Here is an 18,617-nt window from a genome sequence, read left to right on the forward strand (position 1 = left end):
GATGTGTTTAAGGACTTGGCACTTGATCTGGACTGAAAGACTGGACTCTGGCGTATTGTTTTATTGTTATATGATGATGACAATTGTTGTTATTGTTTTTTTGTTTGTTTTTTTCTTGTTAAACATTTAATAATAATAATAAAAAAAAAAAGCAATACTTTATAATCGATACGGAACTTAATGGGTAACCAGTGTAGAGATGATAAGATTGGTGTTATATGATCATATTTTCTTGACCTGGTAAGAACTCTAGCAGCTGCATTTTGTACTAATTGTAGCTTGTTTATTGAGGAAGCAGGACAACCAGCTAATAATGCATTACAGTAATCTAGTCGAGACATCATGAAAGCATGAACTAACTTTTCTGCATCAGAAATAGATAACATATTCTTAGCAATGTTTCTGAGGTGGAAGAAGGCTGTTTTTGTAACATGAAATATGATTTTCAAAGGACAAGTTGCTGTCTAATATAACACCCAGGTCTTTAACTGTCGAGGATGGAGTAACAGTACATCCTTCTAAATGCAGATTGTAGTCTGAGAGATTATGTGTACAGGTTTTTGGTCTTATCTGAATTTAATAGAAGAAAATTACTATCCAATGTTTTACTTGTTTTATCATTTTTGGGTGAACTATCCTTTTAAATAATATTATTTAAATATATATAGGATGATACCTAAAATTCTGTCTGTGAAAATTAGACAATGGAGTTCAACAATTTCATTCCAAAATTTTATTTCATTACAGAGTGTTTTTAAACACACAATGCACAATTTGAGATACAATGGAACTTTCTGAACTAATTTTTAAAAAATGACAGAAATCTCATGTGATATGTTTATAGACTGCTATATATTGTTAGTACAGAGAGATTAGATAAATAAAAAGTGTGTTAGAAGATTTATTCACTTTTATGTTTATTTAATTATATTTAAATGTCCACAGGGCCAAAAGTTGATATTTACCATATCACTTAAGCAAAGCTAATAAAACTTAAAGAAAATGCATAAACTAAAAAACTAAACGCAAAGGAAACCAGAGAAACACACACACACACACACACACACACACACACACACACACACACACACACACACAAATGTTGCTCATTCAGGCTTCACTTTGACCAATGTCACTGTGCACCCATAGAGAAGAGAGAGAAGGAAGAGGGTGAGGAAGGCACAGGCCATATTCCATGCTTCTTCAACAGTATCCTGTGTGATGGATTCAGGTTTATTCTCATTCATAAATATAGCCTCTTCAAACATTGCTGAAAAATGCAAACAGAGGAAACAATAAGATTACATTTAAAATTTATTGACTTGGTTATATCCTTGATAAACTTATGTTTTAGTGCATGAAATATTTGATACCTGATTTGGAAATGTTATGCGACTGGGTACCAGTAGCATGAGTGATTCTGCAGCTGTACACCTCACCAGGTGCCCAGTTTGCAGGTTGGATCTGCAGGTAACTTCGGATGCTAAATTTTCCATCAGGGCCTTTCGCGGGGTTGGTATCATTTTGGGCAGACACTTCAGTCGTTCCAAACAGCCAGGTGATGTTGATGGCAGATGGGCTGAAACCATACACCAGACACACCAGCCTACTAGCACTCTGCAGCAGCTCTACAGATGGAGCAGAGGGGATCACCGAAGCTAAAAATCAATGTGAGAGAAACAGATCAGGTAATAGAGTAAATGCAGATTCTGTTGTATTTGCTATCATATTGTTTACTGTCATATATAGGCCTAAATATATACCATATAAAGCCAGCATGAATACAATCTGTGCAATTCTGGTCAATGATGTCATGTGTTATTTAAATTTTTTTCTGTGATATCACCCACCATACAAGTTCTCCAAAGTTGCGGTAATTGGAACTTGGCACGACTCATGAGAAACAATGCAAGAGTACACGCCTTCTTTCCACTGTGATGCAGGCAATATTAGGGCACTATGCATTGAAAAACCTCCTGAAGTGTGAGCAACCACAGGACTGTTAGTGAAGTGAGACTCATCGAGTTTCGTCCCATTTAGTTGCCACTCTACGGAGATATCAGATGGGAAGAAACCGGTGATGAAGCAAAGAAGGTTGGTATTTTGGGGTCCAGAGAGATCGCTGTCTGAGGGTCGGAGGATGCTCACAATGGGTTGTTTGGGCTCTGTGGACATTAGGCAACAATTAGCAATGAAAAAAATCTTTAACAGAAGGTTGAGAACTGTAAGTGCTCACCTCTGGTTTTTGAGATGTTCTGCTGCTGTGTAACAGTAGAGCACAAATGCTTTACCTCACAGGAAAAGAGAGCATATGCATTCCATTGTTGATTTGAAACCTCCAGAATACTTTTCTTGCTTTGAGTGCCATTGGCATGATCTATGGGATTTTGTTCAAAGACATTTGGTTTATGAACAGTTCCATTCACTTTCCACTGGATGGAGAAATGCTTGACACTCTGACCAACAACCAAACAGGTCAAATACAGAGCTGCGCCAGATCTCACGTGATTCTGGGAAGGACCCAGCAGGAAGACCGCTGCCTTCTGACTGGAAGGTGCAATCACTGTTGGACGATACGATTATTTGTTAAGATATTACATTCGCCGAATCATAGGCCAGGAAACAAATTACAACTTTGTTTAGTGCGTTTACCTCCACAAATATTGATGCTTTTATTTTGTTTAGGTTTCATACTGTGCCCATCGACAATTTGACAGGTGTAAGTGACCTCTTGATTCCACTCTGTCTGTGGCACAGATATCTCACTGTACACTTTCACACGGCCGTTCTCCATCATTGTGACCTCTAAAGCTGTGCTTTGTTTCTCCATAGATTTTGAAATCCATTTGATCTTCGGGTCAAATCCTTCCCCAGAACACAGCAGCTTCTGTGGCTCTGAACTAGACTGACCCACACTGGGAACTACAACAAGCTCTATGGTAGGATCATCTGAGGGGAAAATGTGTCAAATGTCCAGTGAAGAAAACAATACATCCATACATTAGTAAAATTCATTACAATCCATGAATTAATGTGGTACTGATGAAATGATAACACTTTACAATAAGATTTCATTTGTTTACATTAGTTAACATGAACTATGAAGAAAACTTATACAACATTTTCTAACATCAGTTAATGTAATCTCAGCATTTACTAATATCATTTTTAAGATCAAAAGTTGTATCTGTTAACATCATAAACTGTGAATGAACATATTATTATATATTGTTAGTTCATGTTAATTATTGCATTAACTAATGTTAACAAATGAGACCTTATTGTAAAGTGTTACCAATGAAATGTTCAATCCCTACCAAAAATGTTTCCAGTGGGTTGTGATTTCCACTGTTTGAAGGGTCTGTAAACTGTACAGGTAAAGGTGTTTTCTTTCTTCTGGTGCACAGTAGGTATTGTAAAAGGTGTGGTCAGGGACCAAGTGTTTTCAGAAGGGACACAATCCGTACAAATGAATCCTGAGATATCAGCATTGTTGGCCTGGAATTTGATGCAGACATCACCAGAGGAGAGATCTTTTACAACACACTCCAGCAAAGCACTGCCAGACTGAGCTGATTTCTGGAAGGGCCTCCTGATCACTACTACAGGAACCTTTTCCGTATCACCTGAAAAGCAAACATACATTTTAATACCTAATATGTGGTTTTCGGAACCTAAAATGTCATTAAGAACTTGATCAGTGCAAAATAAACACTCACCAGCTGGAATTTCAGCTCTCTCTACTGGGAAACATGGATGTTTAACAATACAAGCAATAGTCTTCAGGTTCGACCATTCACTTGTGGTCAAAGTCAAGTTGTTTACAATGATATTGGGCTGTTCTTTGGAAATGGTGCCAACTGTGCCGACACCATTTGGCAACCATGACACTGTAGTGGTGTGTGGCGCTTTAACAGTACAAGACAATTTGACTTTGTTCTCCTTCAAAATTTCTTCGAGACGAGCTCTCTTTACTTCAATTGAAGGTTTGAACTCATTCCTGTCACTTATGGCACGTTTACCTCCACAAATTCTGATGTCTTTTTCTTTAGTTTTTCTACTGTGTCCATCGACAATTTGACAGGTGTAAGTGACCTCTTGATTCCACTCTGTCTGTGGCACAGATATCTCACTGTACACTTTCACACGGCCGTTCTCCATCATTGTGACCTCTAAAGCTGTGCTTTGTTTCTCCATAGATTTTGAAATCCATTTGATCTTCGGGTCAAATCCTTCCCCAGAACACAGCAGCTTCTGTGGCTCTGAACTAGACTGACCCACACTGGGAACTACAACAAGCTCTATGGTAGGATCATCTGAGGGGGAAATGTGTCAAATGTCCAGTGAAGAAAACATAATACATCCATACATTACTAAAATTCATTACAATCCATGAATTAATGTGGTACTGATGAAATGATAACACTTTACAATAAGATTTCATTTGTTTACATTAGTTAACATGAACTATGAAGAAAACTTATACAACATTTTCTAACATCAGTTAATGTAATCTCAGCATTTACTAATATCATTTTTAAGATCAAAAGTTGTATCTGTTAACATTATGCACTGTGAATAAATATATCATTATATATATAGTTAATTGTTAGTTCATGTTAATTATTGCATTAACTAATGTTAACAAATGAGACCTTATTGTAAAGTGTTACCAATGAAATGTTCAATCCCTACCAAAAATGTTTCCAGTGGGTTGTGATTTCCACTGTTTGAAGGGTCTGTAAACTGTACAGGTAAAGGTGTTTTCTTTCTTCTGGTGCACAGTAGGTATTGTAAAAGGTGTGGTCAGGGACCAAGTGTTTTCAGAAGGGACACAATCCGTACAAATGAATCCTGAGATATCAGCATTGTTGGCCTGGAATTTGATGCAGACATCACCAGAGGAGAGATCTTTTACAACACACTCCAGCAAAGCACTGCCAGACTGAGCTGATTTCTGGAAGGGCCTCCTGATCACTACTACAGGAACCTTTTCCGTATCACCTGAAAAGCAAACATACATTTTAATACCTAATATGTGGTTTTCGGAACCTAAAATGTCATTAAGAACTTGATCAGTGCAAAATAAACACTCACCAGCTGGAATTTCAGCTCTCTCTACTGGGAAACATGGATGTTTAACAATACAAGCAATAGTCTTCAGGTTCGACCATTCACTTGTGGTCAAAGTCAAGTTGTTTACAATGATATTGGGCTGTTCTTTGGAAATGGTGCCAACTGTGCCGACACCATTTGGCAACCATGACACTGTAGTGGTGTGTGGCGCTTTAACAGTACAAGACAATTTGACTTTGTTCTCCTTCAAAATTTCTTCGAGACGAGCTCTCTTTACTTCAATTGAAGGTTTGAACTCATTCCTGTCACTTATGGCACGTTTACCTCCACAAATTCTGATGTCTTTTTCTTTAGTTTTTCTACTGTGTCCATCGACAATTTGACAGGTGTAAGTGACCTCTTGATTCCACTCTGTCTGTGGCACAGATATCTCACTGTACACTTTCACACGGCCGTTCTCCATCATTGTGACCTCTAAAGCTGTGCTTTGTTTCTCCATAGATTTTGAAATCCATTTGATCTTCGGGTCAAATCCTTCCCCAGAACACAGCAGCTTCTGTGGCTCTGAACTAGACTGACCCACACTGGGAACTACAACAAGCTCTATGGTAGGATCATCTGAGGGGGAAATGTGTCAAATGTCCAGTGAAGAAAACATAATACATCCATACATTACTAAAATTCATTACAATCCATGAATTAATGTGGTACTGATGAAATGATAACACTTTACAATAAGATTTCATTTGTTTACATTAGTTAACATGAACTATGAAGAAAACGTATACAACATTTGTTAACAGTTAATGTAATCTCAGCATTTAATACATTAAGATCAAAAGTTGTATCTGTTAACATTATGCACTGTGAATAAATATATCATTATATATATAGTTAATTGTTAGTTCATGTTAATTATTGCATTAACTAATGTTAACAAATGAGACCTTATTGTAAAGTGTTACCAATGAAATGTTCAATCCCTACCAAAAATGTTTCCAGTGGGTTGTGATTTCCACTGTTTGAAGGGTCTGTAAACTGTACAGGTAAAGGTGTTTTCTTTCTTCTGGTGCACAGTAGGTATTGTAAAAGGTGTGGTCAGGGACCAAGTGTTTTCAGAAGGGGCACAATCCGTACAAATGAATCCTGAGATATCAGCATTGTTGGCCTGGAATTTGATGCAGACATCACCAGAGGAGAGATCTTTTACAACACACTCCAGCAAAGCACTGCCAGACTGAGCTGATTTCTGGAAGGGCCTCCTGATCACTACTACAGGAACCTTTTCCGTATCACCTGAAAAGCAAACATACATTTTAATACCTAATATGTGGTTTTCGGAACCTAAAATGTCATTAAGAACTTGATCAGTGCAAAATAAACACTCACCAGCTGGAATTTCAGCTCTCTCTACTGGGAAACATGGATGTTTAACAATACAAGCAATAGTCTTCAGGTTCGACCATTCACTTGTGGTCAAAGTCAAGTTGTTTACAATGATATTGGGCTGTTCTTTGGAAATGGTGCCAACTGTGCCGACACCATTTGGCAACCATGACACTGTAGTGGTGTGTGGCGCTTTAACAGTACAAGACAATTTGACTTTGTTCTCCTTCAAAATTTCTTCGAGACGAGCTCTCTTTACTTCAATTGAAGGTTTGAACTCATTCCTGTCACTTATGGCACGTTTACCTCCACAAATTCTGATGTCTTTTTCTTTAGTTTTTCTACTGTGTCCATCGACAATTTGACAGGTGTAAGTGACCTCTTGATTCCACTCTGTCTGTGGCACAGATATCTCACTGTACACTTTCACACGGCCGTTCTCCATCATTGTGACCTCTAAAGCTGTGCTTTGTTTCTCCATAGATTTTGAAATCCATTTGATCTTCGGGTCAAATCCTTCCCCAGAACACAGCAGCTTCTGTGGCTCTGAACTAGACTGACCCACACTGGGAACTACAACAAGCTCTATGGTAGGATCATCTGAGGGGGAAATGTGTCAAATGTCCAGTGAAGAAAACATAATACATCCATACATTAGTAAAATTCATTACAATCCATGAATTAATGTGGTACTGATGAAATGATAACACTTTACAATAAGATTTCATTTGTTTACATTAGTTAACATGAACTATGAAGAAAACGTATACAACATTTGTTAACAGTTAATGTAATCTCAGCATTTAATACATTAAGATCAAAAGTTGTATCTGTTAACATTATGCACTGTGAATAAATATATCATTATATATATAGTTAATTGTTAGTTCATGTTAATTATTGCATTTACTAATGTTAACAAATGAGACCTTATTGTAAAGTGTTACCAATGAAATGTTCAATCCCTACCAAAAATGTTTCCAGTGGGTTGTGATTTCCACTGTTTGAAGGGTCTGTAAACTGTACAGGTAAAGGTGTTTTCTTTCTTCTGGTGCACAGTAGGTATTGTAAAAGGTGTGGTCAGGGACCAAGTGTTTTCAGAAGGGGCACAATCCGTACAAATGAATCCTGAGATATCAGCATTGTTGGCCTGGAATTTGATGCAGACATCACCAGAGGAGAGATCTTTTACAACACACTCCAGCAAAGCACTGCCAGACTGAGCTGATTTCTGGAAGGGCCTCCTGATCACTACTACAGGAACCTTTTCCGTATCACCTGAAAAGCAAACATACATTTTAATACCTAATATGTGTTTTTCAGAACCTAAAATGTCATTAAGATCTTAATCAGTGCAAAATAAACACTCACCAGCTGGAATTTCAGCTCTCTCTACTGGGAAACATGGATGTTCAGCAATACAAGCAATAGTCTTCAGGTTCGACCATTCACTTGTGGTCAAAGTCAAGTTGTTTACAATGATATTGGGCTGTTCTTTGGAAATGGTGCCAACTGTGCCGACACCATTTGGCACCCATGACAGTGTAGTGGTGTGTGGCGCTTTAACAGTACAAGACAATTTGACTTTGTTCTCCTTCAAAATTTCTTCAAGATGAGCTCTCTTTACTTCAATTGAAGGTTTGAGCACAGACTTTACTGTTAAAGGTGAAATGAATAACGTTAGTTTCATATGATGATGCTTATATACTAATATTATGCTTTCATATATAGCATTTGTATGATTTATTTTCATTATTTTCAACTCACACTTGCACAAGCTATATTCCTCTTTGATCTCTTTAGTCTCGTGGGTGGCTTTACAAGTGTACTGCTTGTCTTCATACTGAGTGCCGATAGATATTTGACTTATGTAAGTAAAACTTTTATCTGCTTTATCAGTGTTCTGCAACTCTTTATTATTTTTAGCAGTGAGAGTCTGATTATCACTAAACCATTGTACAGTAACTTTATTTGGGTAATAATCCTTCAACTGGCACTCCAACACGATGCCATCACCTTCCTCTTTACTCAGCAGAGCCATAGTGGGCACAAGGACACGTTTTACTATTAAAACAAAGAAAGAATCCATTAACTTGGGCAATGTGTTTTAAACAGAAGATATAAGAGGCACAAAGTTTATAAATATTTAAATCAATTATATGATTTTTTTTCCCAGTAAATTAAAATAGACATACAAAATAATGATACTATGATATGGTGCTCCACAAAAAAAAAAAAAAAAGCTGTTAATGCTTCAGTGGGGTGGTTATTTACATCATGAGAGTTTTTAAAGTTGCAGATACTGGAATAGAAAAAAAATGGACAGAAAAGGAAATCACAAACATGCTTCAGAGAACATAGCAAATAGCAGATGGAAGCGTTAAGTAACAGTCAAGCTGAAATAGCAACCAAAAGCAGAACTGAAAACCATCTGCATCTTTGAGACAGGGTTGAGCACATCTGCACAGGAAAGACACCTTTCCATTTACATAAAATGCTTCTCCTTCTTATGCAATTTATGTTTTAATATACTTTGCTGCATGAAAAAATTATGCTTACAAATGTTCACAGTTAGAAGATGTTGTGCTTCAGTCACCCAATGAACAAAGTCTTGCAGATTTGGAGGAAATTAAGGATTTAACTGTGCAATTTATTATATTCAGATATGAGGGAAATATTTCAAAACCCAGTGCCCTTTAAATACTCTTGTGTATTAATAAATGTTACTCCTTATGCTATAAACATATTTAGAGCAAAACTATAGTTTATCATGCAAATCAGCATTTTTCCTTGATATGTCAATACAGATTTGTGAACTTGAGATTAAAAAATACAAGAGAAATTGAAGTTTCTTTCCTTTATTAAAGTAAAATCTAAAAACAAACAAACAGCACAATCACATATTTACAAAAAAAAAGAAAAAAAAAAGAGAAAAGAATAAATGTCACAGTCTTAAAGCTGTTTCTTTGAGAGGCCTTGCATCATGTCCTTAAAGGGATCTTTCATTTCACCTGAAAGCATAATTTAACACCAATTACAGCAGGGAAAACAACTTCTGTTTAACGTTCGTGCATATATATATATATATATATATATATATATATATATATATATATATATATATATATATATATATATATATTACACATTTTTGTGCATCATCTCTCTCTCTCTCTCTCTCTCTCTCCAAATGATAACTAACTCAAATGCTCCTATGAAATCTAGTCTCATGTTTATCCTAAATTAAAAATTGTCTAGACAAAAACATCTAAAAAGTGTATACCTTAACAAAAGTAGCACCTATGCTGTAGAACAAGGTGATGAGGAACAGGAAAACAAAGGTTACAGCAGTGTTTGTAATGCCACTCTCATCTGTATCAATGGGTTCAAACAGGGGATGCTCTATCCACACGAGCAATGCTGAGGAAACGGACAAGAACAAATTCGCATTAAGACAGCCTCCAACACAAGCTGAGTATAAGAGTCTAGCATAATCCTTATGTTTATGATGATTTAATCAGCTCGCCTTATTTAAATTTAGACAGGTGGACTAAAGGGAATACGCAGAAGGAAACCAATTAGAATATTGTGAAAGACAAAGAACCTTTAATGTTTCTGAAATTTGATGATTTGTATTTATTTATCTTATCATGTTTGCTACATAATTAAAACACAATGGAAATCTGCGTAAAGAAAGGAGACCCTGACAGTCTCAAATAAATCAGCAAAAAAGTTCTGAATGTGTCCTGGCATGCTGTAGATGAACCAATGTGAACCACTGAGACTGTATCAGTCTCTATGAGCTGAACTGTATAATTTTAGAACATTATATGTCTGAATGATCAGTACAAGACATATATTATGCACACACACTGATAGGCATTTACTCCCATTATTGAGCATTTTATGTGCCTGCTAATGTTTTTTTTTTTTTTTTAAATAAAATTATTTTAAATTTTTATTTTTATGTTTATATATATATATTTTAAAAGTACTCTTAAAATCCTTCTCTTCGATGTATTATTATTATTATAACCGTTTCATGTTTTATTATTATATATATATTTTTAATTTATGTGGAGTGATGTTATTTTATGATGTCTTTGTGACCTTTTATGCACACATACACTGGGACAGAGACATGTAAAACATGACAACATAAATTAAATGCACAGGAAATATGCTTAGTTTCTTTTTTTATTAGTCTTTTCCTAAATGATGTGCATGAAAATATCTCAAAAAGCAAGAAGCCACAAACATTAAAGACAAACACACTTACAATTATGGACATGTAACTCAAGAACAAAAAGAAACACAAGATGAACAAGATAAACACTTAACAGGCATAACAGGAAGACATCACATGCATAATGATTCCTTGCAGGATGCAGGGGTATTCATACTTAGATTAATTACACCTGGCCTTTCCATATTATCATCAATAGATCTTGTCAGTACGCGCATTTTCTCATCAATGCTTTCATGGTACACAACACAACTGTACACTATACCGCTTTTCCAGTCAGAATAACTGACTGTGATCTGACTGTAGACGGAGAAGTATTTATCATTCTGCACTGGCAGGCTAGTTTGGGACTTAAGTTTCACAGGTTCATCATCAGCAAGCCAAGACACAAACACCTCTTTGGGGTAGAAATCCTTCACATAACATGTCAGGGTCATGGTTTCACCCTCTTTGTGCTCTGGGGGTGCTAACAGGTAAACAGAGGGTCTCTTGGGACTCGCACCTAGTAAGACAAGATCACAATTAAGACCAGAATGCGGAGTCATTCTGCTCCTCTTCTTCTTATTTTTTGATGAACTGATATATTAATGTCAGTTGTAATGAAAGACTGTATAAATCAAGAGACATCGTGGAAGCAAGAACTGCATGATGTTTTGCAAAAAGAAAAAAACATACCATTTTCTCTGGTGAACGTAGTCTCCATGGGCTGTGGCAGTGCTGTGTGTTCAACTGTGCACGTAAACACTGTGCCGTTGCTCCATTCTTCGTAACCTATGGGGGCTTCAAGTGCCACATTTATTTTGTTCTTGAAATGTTCCTCCGATGCTTCTTTGATGATAAAATGATTTGCTTTTATCTCTATTTTGGTGAATCCTGGACTTTCTCCTGAAGCTTTGCACATCAGCGTACCTTCTCTATTTTTCAGCATGTCTTCAAGGGACGGGGGGACTATATTAATAGCAACGTTGTTGCACTCTTCATTAGTAACTATGTACAAAAAGCAGACATGCAACAGATTTAGGGAGAGGTAAACATAATATGAATAGAGAAACAGAAAAAAGAAAGCTATTCAAAGCATTCACAGTCCTCAAGAGAAAACATACCTGCATTTTCAGCCACTCTGACTTCTTTTCCCGTCTTGTGCTCGAACTCGCACTTGACTTTGGCATCTGCCTTCGTCCATTCTTCAGCACTGATTTGCAAAATGCTTGTGGCGCTATATAAGGTTTCTGAGCCATTCTTCTCACTTGTGTCATAGGTGTTTATTTCATGTGTCACCTGATTTTCATCCTTAAACCACTTAAACGAATATGTTTTAGGCGAAAACTGCTGGGCTAAACACAAGAAGGTTGCTGTTCCATTTTCTAATTCCTTTTTTGTAGGTACTGTTAAGAAGACAGTTGCAGGCCGATCTGGCGGTGGGACTGGCAACATACAGGAGAAAGCAGAGAGGAGAGGACATGAAAAGCACACGAAAATAGAGCAAAATGCTTTATTAAGCAAAGCATATAGGATGCACCTGTAGTTGAGTTTGAACGTCAATGTTAAATGTTGAAGCCTATTGATATTTAGATCATTTTTTTGTTACATATTTATTTTTTATTTTATAAAACAGGAAGAAATCTCATATGCTGTTGTACTCCCTGGCATGAGGTCAGAGAAAAAGTATTTCTGAAAACGTGTTTTTCTGTAGTGTAAACATGCACTGTCATCAGATTTTGATAAAGGACAACTGCTTCACAAACACAAAAATTTAACAGAAGGTTCATTAACATTAAACAATTCAACCAAAGAGTGTGCTAAAATGTCCATTCAAACATAGCTTCCACGAAGAAACATCATCGTAATCTTGACCCAGCAGCACATGAAGTAGCTACAATGTCCAATGTAAAACGTTAACATTTTAGAGACTTGACTTACCTTTTTTAACTAATGTAGCTTTTACAGTGCCTTTCGAATTTGAAGCTTCACATGTGTAAGGTTTTTGAGGAGTCCAGTCGCTTTTTTTCACACGCAGATGGCTGATTTTGGTATAGTCTCCGTCACTCCCGAACGCTGGATACTGCACGATATCAGTCAGCTGTTTCTTAGCAGAATCCGTCCATTTGAAAGTAAGCGAGTCCGCAGGGGAGAAACCTCTTGTCACGCAGCCGATGGTGAGGAACTCAGAATCAGAAGAACACTGAGACAGGCCGAAGATTGACTTTGGCGCAGATGGTTGAGCTGTAGAGACATTACATATTTCTCAGACAATATGCTACGACCTATAACATAACATATGCAACCCTATTAAACAGCTAGGCTACATGTCAAATGAACGACCTAATACATTAATGGATAAATAAAATCAAATAAATAGATTAAATTATTTTACGTGAGAAGAAATACACCACTATCTTCGCTTTGCATCAGAGTCATGTGGCCAGTTGAAAAAACTGCTTGCAAGTTAATCATCTTTTTCTTTTCTTTTTTCTTTAAGACTGGTCATAACTTTTTAACTAAATTACTTTAACAAGTAGATTGGTCTAATTTGAATAAAAAAGTAAGACTGATTAGCCGCCTCTTTGTTAACTGCTAGTTAGTCTCCGTCTTAAGGTCTATTCGACCGCGTAAAATCTCGCGAATTAGGGGAAACATTTATTTTTTCTTACACTCTTAAAAATAAAGGTTCCAAAAGGGAATGCGATGCCATAGAAGAAACATTTTGAGATTTTCAAAGAACCTTTCAGTGAAGAGTTCTTAGGAAAAAAAATCTTAGTATGAAGAACATTTAAATAACAATAAGAACCTTTTGTGGAATGGAAAGGTTCCATAGATGTTTAAAGGTTCTTCACGGAACATTCAACGACAATGTTATTTAAGAACCTTTATTTTTAACAGTGTAAATGCTACAATTAATAAAGGATTGTTTGAACCAATTTTCATTTATTATGACTGCACAATGACTTTTCATTTTAAAACAGTTCTCGTAACTTATAAAGTGTAAATTAAAAAAATAAATTGAATTACAATTCCAACTTTTCGAGAATTTTTAGAGAAATCAGATTGTAACTTTGAACTATGAAATCATATAAAAAACGATAATTAAAATAAATAGCCCAATTTAAAAATACAAACAAACATTCCTCGCTCTTCTAAAAGTTCCGTTTTTTTTTAAATTCTATTCTATTTTCATTGTGCTTGCAATTATTTCTTGAATAGCGGCTGTGTTTACGCCAAAGACCTTCTTTTAAACCATCTTTAGGCATTGACAGAAACGTTTCTAAAGCAATAAGCTACGCCAGTAATAATTATTATTATTATTATTATTTTTTTGTTGTTATTATTATTTAAACAAATAATATCGGGATGCAATCAACAATTTAAAACATAACGCGTTATATTAGTGGCAGTATCAGTGCAGAAAGTTTTAACGCACCAGAGACGTTGCAGTTTAGTTAAGGCTATTTAGTCTTTTACTTTGCTCAAATACTGAAAACAGCCAGAGCATGATTAAAGCAACACATGCGAGAAAATGAACAATGAAAAGAGTCGTTTAAGAATAATTATTGTTATTGATTTTTGTTCGTTTTTAGCAGCTGGACAATATTATAAAATTGTATAGCCTTTTAGTAAAATTGCATACATTTGATAACAGCTAAATGAAGACAGTTTGCAATAGAAAACTCTAACAACGCTGTTAAAAATATAATAGAAATGAATAAATAAATAACATTTTGTCTTGTTTTACGATAAAAATGTCCTTGCAATTAATGATAAATTCTTACTGTTTGTCACGGTGACTTTGGTGCCGCTTCCCCAGTAGTCGAAAGCCCAGTTACACAATATTCTTTTAATGTTACAGAGCAGTATAAAAACACAACGAGTCTGCTGAACGACCTGTAGCCAATTTCTTGTTTTATTTGAATGCACAAATCTAATTATTTAGAATTGTAGTTATTCATAATTAATGTGAATCATAATTGCGTTTCTAACAAAACACTTAAGACCAATGTCCTGACTTTAATCGCTCTAATCGCAGAAAAAGAAAATCGCCATTGAAATGTTGCTTTAATGTAAAAACAGTTTCTCGACAAATGAACTTCGCACACATTTATCGTACTTAAATCAGATTTTGATTTGATGGTGAGTATTTTCTTACCTGACGAGACAGTGACCGTGGTTCCTTTTCCCCAGTATTCAAAAGCATCGTCACACTGATACTTTACCCGGGGATATTGTACAAAAATAGCAACTATGTAACCGCTTAACAAGTCGCTTTCATTTATTACTCCGACCCACAGATTCGACCATTTATCCTTTTAATTCAATCTAATGTTTATTATTGCAAAACGGACCAGCGGTCTGTAATTTTACATTTAGCCCACTATTATATTTAAAACGTGCCAAAGTTATAGAGTAGATTAGATTAAATTTAACTTCTTACCAGATGTCACTGTGACCGACGTGCCTTTCCCCCAGTAGTCAAAGGCAGCGTCACAGTGAGACTTTTAATTTCTTCAGCGCACAAAAACACTAACGATTTTTACACTAATACAACCTTTTATTAATTTATTGACACATTATCCATGACATTTTTTCTATGACTAGAAGATGTTGTTAATAATACATTATGTTTTATTATTTAATATGTTAATAAAACTATAGGCTACATAACGAATAATTTATTAACGAATCTAACTTCTTACCTGATGTTACAGTCACCGCGGTTCCCTTTCCCCAGTAGTCAAAGCGATCACAGTGATACTTTTAATTTCTTCAGTGCACAAAAACACTAACGATTCCCCCCCCCCCCCCCACTAATATTAGCGAACCTATAGCTGCAGCCTGATTTATTAATTTATTGAAACATTATCCATGATATTTTTCTATGACTAAAAGTTGTTAATTGCCTAAGTTAATAAAAAAATAGTATGCTTCATTAGTTAATAAAACAATACATAACGAATAATTTATGAACGAATCTAACTTCTTACCTGATGTTACAGTCACCGCGGTTCCCTTTCCCCAGTAGTCAAAGCGATCACAGTGATACTTTTAATTTCTTCAGTGCACAAAAACACTAACGATTTCCCCCCCCCCCCCCACTAATATTAGCGAACCTATAGCTGCAGCCTGATTTATTAATTTATTGAAACATTATCCATGATATTTTTCTATGACTAAAAGTTGTTAATAGCCTAAGTTAATAAAAAAATAGTATGCTTCATTAGTTAATAAAACAATACATAACGAATAATTTATGAACGAATCTAACTTCTTACCTGATGTTACAGTCACCGCGGTTCCCTTTCCCCAGTAGTCAAAAGCACCGTCACAGCCGGAAAGTTTATGATAAGAGCCATACCATAACCACAAATACATTTACACAGGCTATAGGCTGTACTTTGTCTAGATCGACGTTCTCAAAGCGACACGGTTTGATACGTTAGTTCACACTTTCTGTAATCTGAAAGTTTTACGCGTTATGTTTTAAAGTTACCGACGCATCTTTCCACTGTTAACCAATACAAATTGTAAATCTGTCTGAAATTGTGTGACAAGACTTACTTGATCTTCAAAAAAGAAATAAAAATAAAATGACAGAAAATATCATCAATATCTTACCTGAGGAAACGGTGACTTTGGTTCCTTTCCCCCAGTAGTCAAAGTAGTCGACACAGTGACTGGTGCCTTTGAGTTACTGACCAAAAAGCCCATAAGAAGCTGTTCATGTAATCAAAAGAACTTCAACCTAACATTTGATATTCTACTTTTTGGTCAGGAGTAATGGATGCAATAAAAAGTTTTCTCGTCTTTCTACTGTTCTCAAATGTCCTAAGTCAGAAACATGTTTTGCAGCGCTAATGTTGCATTTTATCCAAAACATGAGGACCCTTAAATTAGAAACGAATCCATTTGAGTATAGGCTACATGTACTGTAAATTGTATCACTCAAAAAAATTATTTCTGCTGCTTGTTTGAATTATTTATTGAAGATGAGTTCTTAAACATTTTATCACAACTTCATTGCGTTCATTTCGGCTAAATGTGTAAAAGGAAAGTTTACCTAATCCATGTTTGTTGGAACTACATGTAACATGCTTGTTACATGGATCCCTGCCTCAGTCCCGCTTCGTTACATATAGCTAATAGTTCATCTTAAAAAGATTTGTTGTTGAATCTGACATATCTGAGTCCTGTTGCATGAAGCTAGTTGAACAAACTCTGAGTTTCAGAGTAGGTTTAGAGTTGACAAGTCCATACAAATCCAGGTTCAGCAGCCTCACAATGCTTGGTATATGTTCTCTGTCAAGGTTTGATCCAGGTGTGACTGTTTGTGAGTAAATAAGAATGGGGTACAGGGCGGATGTGTTTTTCCCTATAAACAGCCCAAGGTCAGGTATGCATAACTTCCTGACTCCTCACCCTTTCCTTCCATTGTTGTGACCCTGAAGCAGGGGAGAAACAAATCATTTATGAACACAGGGACTTGGTGCTCTGGCATCTCAGCCATCTGGGGCTTAGGGTCATCTCTTTTCTCGGTGTGGAGTTGGACTTGGGTCAACATGACAGCATGCCTCACCATCAAGCATGTACAGTCTGTGCTCTGAATACGTTCTCGCAGAAAACAGCAGTTCCACTGAAGCAATTTCAGAGGCTCCTGGGGCATACTGCACCTGCAGCCACAGTCACGCCGCTTGGATTGATGCATATAAGACCGCTTCAGCACTGTCTAAATAGCCGAGTCCCAAGATAGGTATGGCGCCATGGCATGTTCCAAGTGGCCATCACACCAAGATATCACCAAACATTCAGCCCATGGTTGGACCTTGCCTTTCTATGGGCCAGAGTACCCTTAGAACAAGTGTCCAGGCATGTTGTTCTCACGACAGATGCCTCCACCACTGGCTGGGGTGCCATATACAGTGGCATGAAAAAGTATTTGAACCACTTGCAGAATCTGTCAAAATGTGAATAATTTTAATAAAATAAGTGAGCTCATACAAAATGCATGTTATTTTTTATTTAGTACTGTCCTGAGTAAGATATTTTACATAAAAGATGTTTGCGTTTAGTTCACGAAATAAAACAATAGGTGAATTTCTTAAAATGGCCCCATTCAAAAGTTTGTGAACCATTGAATCTTAATACTGTGTGTGGTTATGGATGATCCACAACTGTTTTTTGGGGTTTTTTTTTGTTTTGTGATGGTTGTTCATGAGTCTGTTTGTCCTGAGCAGTTAAACTGAGCTCTGTTCTTCAGAAAAATCCTCCAGGTCTTGCAGAAATTTCAGTTTTCAAGCATTTTTGCATATTTGAACCCTTTCCAGCAGTGGCTGTATGATTTTGAGATCTGTCTTTTCACACTGAGGACAATTGAGGGACTCAAACACAACTATTAAAAAAGGTTCAAACATTCACCGATGCTCCAGAAGAAAACATGATGCATTAAGAGAATTACCAAAGGACAAACTCACAATTTTTAAGACACCATCACAGAGGTCAGGGTTTGCTTTAGTTGAGCTCTTGACCCTTGACTTTTTAACATTAAAATTTATTTGGGCAGTTTTAACTGCATTAAAACCAACCAGACAAGCAAAGTTAAAAGATCAGGTGGTGTTGGTTATGTTTTCACATAATCATTATTTGATCTGAATCACTGAACTCATTTAGAGCCCAATCTTATTTTTAAATTAAATTTACATTATTAATTACAGCAGCACTGTGATTCTACAGCAGATGATCCAGTTTTTTTTTTTTTTTTAAACAATTCAATCAAAAGTTGTTCTTAAAGAAAAAAAAAAAAAAAAAAAAGGCTTTCATTTAGACACAGACATCAAGGATCAGCCTGTGAATCTCAACAATGGTGAGAATAATAAAACATGTTGCAGTGCATTCTGGGTGCCACCAATCAAAACTCATCCAC

General features: G+C 36.1%; 1 protein-coding gene and 1 gene segment (V, D, J or C); both read right to left on the bottom strand.

The window, feature by feature from the left end:
• Nucleotides 1–732: 732 nt before the first annotated feature.
• On the bottom strand, nucleotides 733–8,661 carry ighd (immunoglobulin heavy constant delta). Its single transcript, XM_067382120.1, has 14 exons — nucleotides 8,230–8,661; nucleotides 7,834–8,118; nucleotides 7,432–7,740; nucleotides 6,466–7,062; nucleotides 6,064–6,372; nucleotides 5,098–5,694; nucleotides 4,696–5,004; nucleotides 3,720–4,316; nucleotides 3,318–3,626; nucleotides 2,653–2,949; nucleotides 2,237–2,563; nucleotides 1,851–2,165; nucleotides 1,374–1,658; nucleotides 733–1,270 (listed from the first exon to the last, which is right to left on the bottom strand). Exons 1-14 carry the CDS (start codon nucleotides 8,549–8,551, stop codon nucleotides 1,107–1,109), a joined length of 5,022 nt encoding a protein of 1,673 aa, XP_067238221.1. The 5' UTR covers nucleotides 8,552–8,661; the 3' UTR covers nucleotides 733–1,106.
• A 1,980-nt stretch (nucleotides 8,662–10,641) lies between these two features.
• On the bottom strand, nucleotides 10,642–16,087 carry LOC137017661 (Ig mu chain C region membrane-bound form-like). The segment is given in 5 exon segments: nucleotides 10,642–11,210; nucleotides 11,384–11,695; nucleotides 11,812–12,132; nucleotides 12,629–12,931; nucleotides 15,973–16,087. Coding segments are annotated over 5 exon segments (1,425 nt in total).
• Between the last annotated feature and the right edge of the window lie 2,530 nt (nucleotides 16,088–18,617).

Source organism: Chanodichthys erythropterus, chromosome 3 (assembly GCF_024489055.1).
Source record: "Chanodichthys erythropterus isolate Z2021 chromosome 3, ASM2448905v1, whole genome shotgun sequence".
Lineage (NCBI taxonomy): Eukaryota > Metazoa > Chordata > Actinopteri > Cypriniformes > Xenocyprididae > Chanodichthys > Chanodichthys erythropterus.